Consider the following 10,000-nt stretch of genomic DNA (forward strand, 5'->3'; position numbering starts at 1 on the left):
TGAGCCTTGACTTTCCACCATTGTACTAACACCAAAATCGGACACAATTGCCTAATTGGCAAACACTTCCCTAAGGATCACAGCCTCCTCAAGATATTTAACCGTAACACCATCAAGATCAGTTACAGCTGTATGAATAAGACCAAACAGATCATCGACAACCACAACAAGCGCATCTTACACTCGCCTTACTCATCTTACACTTAAGACAACAAAGACGGCACGAGTACCAACAAAACATGCAACTGCCGACAAAATAACAATTGCCCGCCTTCAATCTTCAGTCGTTTATCAAGCCACCGTCACAGGGAACGACAACAGCACCTCTGAAACATACATTGGACTCACAGAAACCGACTTCAAAACAAGACACAGAAACCATAATTCTGCCACGCCAAGCACACAAACTTCACCGAACTTAGCAAACACATCTAGTCACGACAACATCATTTGACTATTCTATTTCATGGCGCGTCTTATCATCTAGCTCTCCCTACAACAGCTCCAGTAAAAGATGCAACCTCTGCCTAAAAGAGAAATTCCTGATTATTTGCCGACCTGACCTCTCATCAGTAAATAGGCGTAACGAACTCGTGTCTTCATGCCGACACAGAAACAAAGCGTTGCTACGCAACAGCTGAACTTTTAACTTTCTAGGTTTACCGTGTAATTGACTATGTAAGTTTTCCTAGTATATACACGATAGTCACATGAATATTCTTTCATTAAACCCCTGAAGAGTGAAGCGATTCACGAAACAGGCTTGTCGGGAAATGTAGTTGCGTCCTTTTGTCCTCTTAAAAAAAAAATATATATATATATGTGTTACAGGTAAATTTGAAATTCAGGTTGAAATGATTTCAACCTGGGTAAATTTAATTTTAAACTAGGTTGAAATTGAAAGTAGGAAACATCAACAAAAAGTCCATCAATGTCTAGCAAGTACATGTATATTGGTAAGTAAATCAGTAAGGATATATATTTGGCGTACGTTTTTGACGAGTTAGTCTGAAAAAACGCTTTTTGTTGTTTGTTATTAAGTCTAAGCACTGATTTTAAATGGTTAGCATTAAGGTTGGGGTTAGGTATACCGTGCATGATAACTAATTCTGCTTTTTTTTTTTTTATCTTAGAGCATCAGAAAAACAAAACCTTGTTTAATGAGAATGACCTTCATCTTTTATATTTATTTTTCTGGTTTTTGGAAGGAAGAAGACAATTGACTTTTTAGAAGGTAGATTATTGAATGATGTGCAGTTACTTGGGCAAATGCAATTCAGTATAAAACCCCTTTGAGGTTATAAGTACTTCAACAATCAAATTCAAAGTTTTTTTCTGGTAGTCCCTTCATTAAGCAGTCATTACTTGCATGTAGTTGACTTAAGTTGAACAATGAGAAGTCATTTCCTTGGTTTTGCACCTCTTGTACATGTGTCACTGGTCAAGTGCCTTTTTGTATGCGGCAGTGGAACTGTGTCTAACAACACATTCATGTCTTCAGTAATTTGTAGTCTGTTTGGTGTGCATGCAATCCAAGTGTTAATAATTCCAAATTTGGTTACAACTTTCATAAATCCATGTTCTTTTTCAATTACTTTACCAAGAAGTGTGTTTGGTTGTAATGGACTTTTGTCCACTTAATTAATTTTATTTTGACAAAGTTGTTGACTTGGAATGAAATGGTACTGTATTGGGTTTGCTTGTTGTCATTTTGTTGTTGTATTTTCTTTGTGCGTTTCTTGCTTTTCCATGTTGAGGTGTCCTTATCTCCTTTGTTGACTTGGTAAGTAAATAACAAGCACGTTTAGGTTCTTCTTCTTCTTCTTCTTCTGAATATTTTGTGAAATGATCAATCATGTGGAGAATCCAATTGTGTTTGCAATGACGTGAACATGTTAATGGTAAGTTTCTAAGGTCCACTTGAAAATGTGTTAGGAATTCTCTTGTTTGAATAGGGGCTAGCACTGGCTGTTTTTGCCTGCTCGTGATCGACTTTTAGCTACTTTTGTTCTTTGTGTATCGAGCAGAGTGACACAAAGTGTTGTATTACTTCTTGGGATACTATTGATTCGTAGTTTCGCTTGATATACTTGTCCATCTTGTCTCTTCCTTTGTGCGCGATATTCTTTGGCAAAGAACTTGGTGTAGTTGACATTTTTGAAAAATTTCTTTTCCGTTCTTGGATAACATTTTGCCACCCTCCAGTTTCCATCCTTTTCTTTTGATAATTGCTACGTCTTGACTTGTCAGATTTGTTCTGTCCTTGCTGTCTTCATTATGTGTTTCTAACTACGTCACTGCATCGTTGCAAACGTTGTCGTCAATAAAAGGGGTTATTTTTGCTTGGTTTTGGCTTTTTGGAAGCTTTAACTTCACCCAATTTTTGGTAGAATATCTCTGAATCAACACAACTTGTGTTAGCCATTTTACGAACCGTACAGGGCCACGCGTTGCGCACGAGTAAACTTTTGCATAATTTACTATGACCGAGAAGAGTCTGGGCCCTCTTGCACCACAAGAAATGTATTTGCTACTAAAATAATGGCGACCGCTTGTCCAAGTCCTGTGTGGTTTAGCGGTTGGTTGCGACTAAGGACTCCATGCTAAGGGATATCAGAGGTACCAGGTTCAAGACTCGGTAAGTGCAGTTCAAAGCGATTTCTTTCTCTCATGTAAACATTGGAATTGAGTGGGTCAAGGGTACGAAAAATAGTGGTAGGTATGACGAATGGATCAGGGGATGGAAAGTTAAGAGGGATAGGGACAGAAAGGAAGAGAGTAGAGAGGAAAGTGGGAGGAGAGAAAGGCGATTTTTTTGTTTTGTTTTCAACCCCCCTAAAAAAAACCGTGCCCCTTTTTTTCAATGACACCCCATAAAGAAAATCCCTTTTCAAACAGTTGATAAATAACTGTTGATAAATTCACCTAGTTTGATTTAAATTTACCTAGTTTCATTTAAATGGACCTGAATTTAAATTCAACCTGTAACATATATATAGAGAAACCCATAAGGGTTGAAACGTGTAACGGCCCCTTGTGTGCTGGGAAACAAGCTTTTGAATATTTAATTTGCTAAGTGCCATATTTGGAACAACAAGGGCGAGGGGTTTCCAAATATGGTACTTAGCACTGAAACATTCAACCAATCAGTTCGCACTGAATAAATATTCGGAAGCTGTGAACGCGCGTTACACGTTTCAACCCCTATGGGGTTCAGATATATAAGAGTTTGGTCAATTAATCGCTACTCTGAGTTTATATATATATACTGCTAATGAAGTTTTGAAGGAATCAAGGACGGACAACCCCTGAATGACATTTTCATTGGAGAAAAACGTTTTATGCCCTGAGAGGAATTTGAACCCACGTCCCCCCGATTACTGGTAGGGTGTTATCACCACTACATCACAACAACCATGCTGGCTACATGGTGCGGAATCTAGATAGCGAATGGGAATTTTTACGTGGTCATCCCCGGGCAATGTTTTGCTCCAACTAAATGACACTGGATCGACAGGAACGACGATTCACAGGCGGACGAGAGAGAAGAACACAATTTGTATACAAATTATGAGGGTCTCTCGAGCCAACAGCACATCTCTGCCCCCAAGGGGGATCTAGGATTCACAGTCCCAGGCTTGCACTTAACCCCTACATGAAAGATGGGTTCTGGGTCATTTCATAATTGTAGGCATTCAATTTCTGCAAAGCCCTGTGCAAGCTAACAAATAGATCATAGCTTAGAGCCTCAAGAATTTATACAGGCATGTCTTGACGCAGGCTCCCCTTGGTCTTCGACCGCAAGCATCCAGTATGTGTAGATATTTTCTTCATGAAATACATAGAAGCAATCCAATATAGACTCTCATTGTACCTGAAGAAGGCTGATTTGGGCGGCCTAAATATAGTACACTACCTTGTATCGGCTCTTGCTCAAAATGTTTAGCGAGAAAATGTTCCTCCAACTCTCAACGTTCCGCCGAAGAAAAGCAAAAGAAGGAGAGTCCTCGATAATCTTTGATAAACTCTCAGGGGTAAGTTCGGCTGCCGAGCATAAACCCTCGAGCTCTGCAATTTAGGCCAATACACGACGGCTATAATGGCGTATCCGTGGAATGCCCAAACAGTTAACACAAATTTTATCCAGTTACAGTGAACTAGAACTACGGGTAAACTTCGGAAAATAGCGAGAGATTACCAGAAAGTTATATCTGCAATTTAACTAGAAGTTATATATTGTAAAAACAGTTGTTAACCGTTTAATACCCGAGGGGTTAACAGACTATTTGACTGCTCAAATAGCTAGAGTTAAACAAACTCTTTAAAATGGGCACACTTATCTTGAGTGAATTCGTGTTTAGTATCTTACTGCCATAAACAATAATTACTATTATCTTCGTCTGCTCAACATTTTTGCTTGTCATATCGCTTGTCTGATGGCAATGCCAATTACAAGCATTAACCTTTAACATGAAACTGTTACAGCAATTCATTTCACCCAATCAGAACATCCCGAATATTGCATCTGTGCAAACGCCCCTGAGTGTCTTGTTCTAAAATTAAATGATTACAAAATCATTACCGTTCGCGGTCTGCAACTTCCATCAAACCCTGTTCCATCAAATTAATGCCTCATCCACTCCAAGAATTTGCTAGAAAAGAAATTTTTTGCTTCTTTGCATAGAAGTGTATATCTAAATGCTGGAAATGCAGTTGCCATCCTCGAAATTGCGCAAAATACTTTTAAAGACTGTGACCAACTCATATAATTAGCTGTCTATATCGCTCACGAGTTAGGTGTGTGCTCTTCATGCGAAAAAACCCGAATTGGCATACTCCACTAATTCTTTCTTTCTTTCTTTCTTTTTTTTTTCTTTTTTTGTTAATTGATTTCTTTTTATTTGGTTGTTAAAGGCTTTTTCCTAATGTTCTTTTCACGGTTTTGATTCCTATATTGGGAGGGATGGCGTTGGGATTCCCAAACAGTGCGTTTTATTAGCGGGTCTTGACTCACAACGGCCAGATATGTTCGATTGATAAATGCTTGGCACAATCGCCGCTTAGACACACTGGTTCGCTCCACAAAATGTTTGGTACAATGGCCAATTGAACACAATTGTTTGATTCACAAAATGTTTTGGAACGACTGAACAAACTGGTTGGCAAGAAACAGGTCGATTGGAGTATTATGCAGACAGAATAACTAGGCCTGTCTCTAGAACAAAGTGGAAAAAGTGAGCCGTTTGGTCTCACTTATAGTTGTTGATAAATGTTGCTTGTCAAACCAAAAAAAATGAATTCACTTTTTTCAATGTCGAAAGAACTCGACTTGAGTAAAGAAGTGCTTGTTTTCGATCTACTCAGTGTTTTCTTAAAATTTTGAATAAAAATGGATTTAACTTTTCAATGCATTTACCCGCTGAATTTAGTGCAATGTTTCAGTTACTCACATTTTACTCTCACAATAACGTTGAAAGATGCCGATCCGGCCTGGTTCACTGCTGTGCAAACATAGTTTCCACAATCTTTGAGATCGATCCTCTTGATCAACAACTGGGATGTATTTTGGTTGGTTTTCTGTAACAGTACACCGTCATTTTTCCATTCTATATACGGTTTAGGGTCACCAGTTGCTTTACAGAATAATCTCACATCATCGCCTTCCTCAACATCGATGGTCGCGTTGGAATGATCGGTGATTTTTGGTAGAACTAAAAAGTGGCATGAAGATAGCGTCAAGATGTAAATCTCAAAAGAACTTTCGAAGGATGACCTATCTACATTATTTATGATCCATTAATACAAAGACATTTTGAGTCATTCATTGAAGTACGTCCTAATACTGTCCTAATTTCGAAGCCATCCATTAAGCATGGTAAAATGATTGAAAGATAAGAAAAAATGTATGCGTTTGTTAATAGAGTGTTTAAACTTGAAAAAGGCAGGCTAATGTATATAAAGTTTTAAACCTATTTAGATTTTCACGGTACTTCTGTATCCAATGCAGTGAAGTATTCCTTGGTTACGAGAAAGGAGAATCGTTGAATTTGCTTCCATTTTTTAGTTATTGATGCAGAGCCAATAGTGAACAGAAGTGTCAACTGTATTTAGTGCTGTAGTACTAACCGGGTACCAGGTAAAAAAAAATCAAACCAAATCAAATCAACTCACAACGAACCGTAGGTTGGTTTTGTAGGAGAGGCCCGGAGTACCCGGAGAATAACCTCTCAGAGTAGAGGGGAGAACCAACAAACTCAGCTTTAGCTGTGACGCCAATAGGTCATTTCTGAGTTCATGTCTGCCTCCTCTCCAAAGCGAGTCTAAGTGCGAAGTTTTTGTTTAGTTATACTTTACATATGAACGAAGACTAATTTTCATAAGAAAAACTTTGCACTTAGACTCGCTTTGAAGAGGAGGCAGACCTTAACTCGGAAATGACCTATTCTGTGAGTCAAACCTGAAACACATTGGTCGGAGGCGAGTGCTCTCACCACTGCACAATCCCTGTCCCCTTTAGTGTTTTTAAAGTGAATACCGAACCAACACGAAAGTAAATACTTTGGCCAATCACTAGACACATGTACATACAACAAATTATCAAGTTGTGGCTCGAAAGCAATGCTTAGCCCTGGAATGCACTTACAAGCGAATCACGATTCGTTTTGCTGGCCCATGTGTCGCTAGACTTCAATTTCAGCCAATCAGTAGACACATGAAACCGAAAGCAATCGTGACATTTTGTTCCACTTTCTCTTACAAACTGCTCAGTCAAGTATCAATATTATGTAATTACCTTGAAGGATGATTTGTATAGGTCCATCCCTGAACCGTGTCCCTTCTACGTCTACTTCAGATCCGTAAGTAATTTGTTCGTCTACTTTAGTGGGTTTCTTTAACACGAACTTCCAGCTGCACTCCTTTTGGGTAATATTTGCTGTCACATCAAGCCTGATTTTTAATGAGTCAGGCAACGAAGGATTAATTATTATTGCTCCATTTTCATCCACCGTGATATATCTGTCTCTAATTCTTTTTCTGTCTGTTTTTCCCCAAACTATTCCTATAAAATGGTCCCAGTCGTGTCTGTTGCCAAACGCAAATTTCCAGTGAAACACTACATGCGAGTTCAAAACCCCATAAACAATTCTTTGGGGTTTCTTGGTGAATCTCGTTCCTTGGTGTTCTGAAAGGAAATAAAAACAGCATTATCTCTTCGCCACCGGAAATATTCACTTTTTATCGACCCACCACTCAGCAGAAGGTCAAAGAATAAACCCTTCCACGGTTTTTGGCGTCATCTTGGTTGGGGGGCAAACACGGCTAAAAGTACAGTAAATGTATGGGATTTTGGCCGACTTTGAACCCCTGTAGCGCCGCTAACAGGAGACGGATTTCCACAGTGATAGTGTCTTAAAAGATATTTATACTGAGATTATTTTCGTGATATATTACGAAGAGATTCAGGCTACAACGACCATAAACGAATGTTGAACATTCCATACAAGCCCTTCTAAAATCATCACGGCAAGTTGCCGCGAGATTACAAGCAACATGACAAGATTTATTATTCGAGTTTATTATATGGCTCTGTCTCACGAGCACTGGGAACTACAAAATTCACGAATTTGATTGGCTAAAATCGATATTGACCGCGGTCTAGATTTTCCCATCTAGACCGGCATCTAGACCGGTAATGTTTTGCGGTGAAAAGATGCAAACTAAAATGCAAAAATATTGAGTATTTTCTTCTACCAATATTTATGTATGGAAGTGCCAAACAGCATGATGACAAAAGAGAGGATGAAAAGCAAACTTTGACAGAATTAAGTTCAGCTCATCGCCACTCATCGCCGTTCGCAAGCAAAATGTCAGTTAGTACAAACCAGTTACATTAAACAAATTAAATTGTTCTTGTTGGCCATATAATAAACATCTTATTAACCGAGCTAGATCGGTCTGTATGGGAGAATCTTGACCTCGGTCGCTCACTGCGTTCGGTCTGTACTGGCGACGTCGGTCAAGATTCTCCCATACAGACCTCCCGCTCGGTTAATAAGAACTAATTACGGACTTCATACCTTCCTTAATGGCCTTATTTTCTGTTGAATGAATGATATCAATAACACTATTTAAAGTCGTAGCAACACTATTTAAAGTCGTGGCAAGAGTTGGAAATCTGTCTCTTTTTAGCAGCGCTACAGCGCTTTAAAGTCGGTCGAGATCCTGTACATTTACTGTAAATTTAGCCGTGTTTGCGCCCCAACCAAGATGGCGGTCAAAAACTGTGGAAGGGTCTATTGCGTGAACATTTAAACAAAAACGGCTGTCTGCCGGTTTACTCCTTGCATTTAAAATTAGCAATAGTAGTTATTTCTCCGTTTATTCCTCGCAAGATGCAACCAAGCCATCAAAACAACGACCCATCATGTCACGTTATTGTAGCTGTGAACGTCTTCAAACAGGCCCGGGACAAAAACGAAACCACACATTTCAGGGCTTTAAATTATTTTAATGAAAAAGTGGAAGTTCATTTAATCCCTCAAAACCAGTTGCACGCCACAATTCCTCTATTCGCTCCGACGAATGGTTAACGCTCGAAACGTCAGCTTTCCAAATCTTTCACGGTGGTTGTGCTACCTTTATCAACTCGTATGATAAAATCAATTTCTGTTTCAATCTCCCATCGATGCAGTACCACAGTTTCTTTAGAGACAAAATTTCATTTAATCCCGGGGCCGCTTTCCGTATGATACGAAGAAATGTGCAGATGCCGAAGGGCGTTATGCTTTGTCGTTGTGTGTCATCAAATAACACTCGCCTTGATCTGCCATTATTCGTCGTGTCAATAAGAGCCTCATACAATAATTGTGAAGTAACGTCTTTTTAGTTAGTCACTGTTTATGCAGGAAACACCACCCTGTTATACCCTGTACTCTTTGTTCATCATCATCATTATCATCAACAGCATCATTATTTTACAGTGATCACTATGTAATCGTGTCAATGTAACTTGTTCGAGTTCCGAAATTAACTTACGTCCTTCACTGTACTGGAAAAGAACTAGACACCACAGTGCAAACGTTGCACCCATGTGAACAAACTTCAGCATTCTTTCAGTGCAGCTAATGTTTGTAAGGTCCTCCTACAAAGTGAAAGAAAACAACAGCTTACTTTTCCTCGACTATATGTCTTTCTGTACTATCCCTTCAACCCAGAAGGTAAAGTTCCTTGTATAGTGGGTGGGTCACATCGGGTGGGCTTGGGAGGTGCAGGAGAAATTTGTTCGCCCGAAGGTGTGCAGTCTCACAAATTACCATTTTCATCGCGCCAGAGGGAACCATGCTTGCATGGGCCAATTGGGCAGCACACATACTCATGTCGCTTTGTCGTCCCTTATTTTCTTTAAAACGGCTGGAATCATGCTGAAAGGAGGAAAGTCATATGGAAAAGCATCGATGGCAACCGCACCTGGGTCAGACCTGTCTGTGACATAGTGGGTAAACTGCGCGTTCACCCTCGAAGCAAAAAGATCAATTTCCGGGGGGAAATTCAACCGGATTAAGGCGCGTGGAAGGGAGTTCTTAATAATTATCCACTCGGTCTCCGTTTTATTTTGGCGCGATTCTAGATCTGCCTGCTGGTTGGATTTCCCTGCTATGTGAGCTGCGCGAATCCAAATGTTACGTGAAACACACCATAGCCACAGTTGTTTAGACAGCGTGTTTAAAATATCTGAATGTCACGTTCAACAGCCACAGCGGTAGCATCAATCGGATGCATGTGTTGCTAAGAGAGTGACAAAAGACCTGTAACCCAAGAAAAATCGCCAAAAATTCAAGATAATTGATGTGATTTCTAGCCTCGTGTGCAGCCCACAGGCCGACAGTAGTGGAATGAATTACGAACACTGCTCCCCAGCCATTCATAGAGGCCTCTGTAGTGAGCGTGTGATTTGGGCTTTCCCATGTTCAGACTTTAAAGGAATTGATTACCTTATTCG

General features: G+C 39.7%; 1 protein-coding gene across 1 annotated transcript in view; it reads right to left on the reverse strand.

The window, feature by feature from the left end:
• Positions 1-4,913: 4,913 nt before the first annotated feature.
• The window catches only part of LOC138017826 (hemolin-like), a 20,648-nt gene continuing 15,561 nt past the window's right edge, over positions 4,914-10,000 (reverse strand). Inside the window, exons 2-4 of the mRNA XM_068864814.1 lie at positions 9,037-9,142; positions 6,794-7,183; positions 4,914-5,711 (exon numbers count right to left, since the gene is read on the reverse strand). Coding sequence (XP_068720915.1) covers positions 5,443-5,711; positions 6,794-7,183; positions 9,037-9,109 — 732 coding nt within the window. The 5' untranslated portion in view covers positions 9,110-9,142 and the 3' untranslated portion in view covers positions 4,914-5,442. The remainder of the gene's footprint in view (positions 5,712-6,793; positions 7,184-9,036; positions 9,143-10,000) is intronic.

Source organism: Montipora capricornis, chromosome 9 (genome assembly GCF_036669925.1).
Source record: "Montipora capricornis isolate CH-2021 chromosome 9, ASM3666992v2, whole genome shotgun sequence".
NCBI lineage: Eukaryota > Metazoa > Cnidaria > Anthozoa > Scleractinia > Acroporidae > Montipora > Montipora capricornis.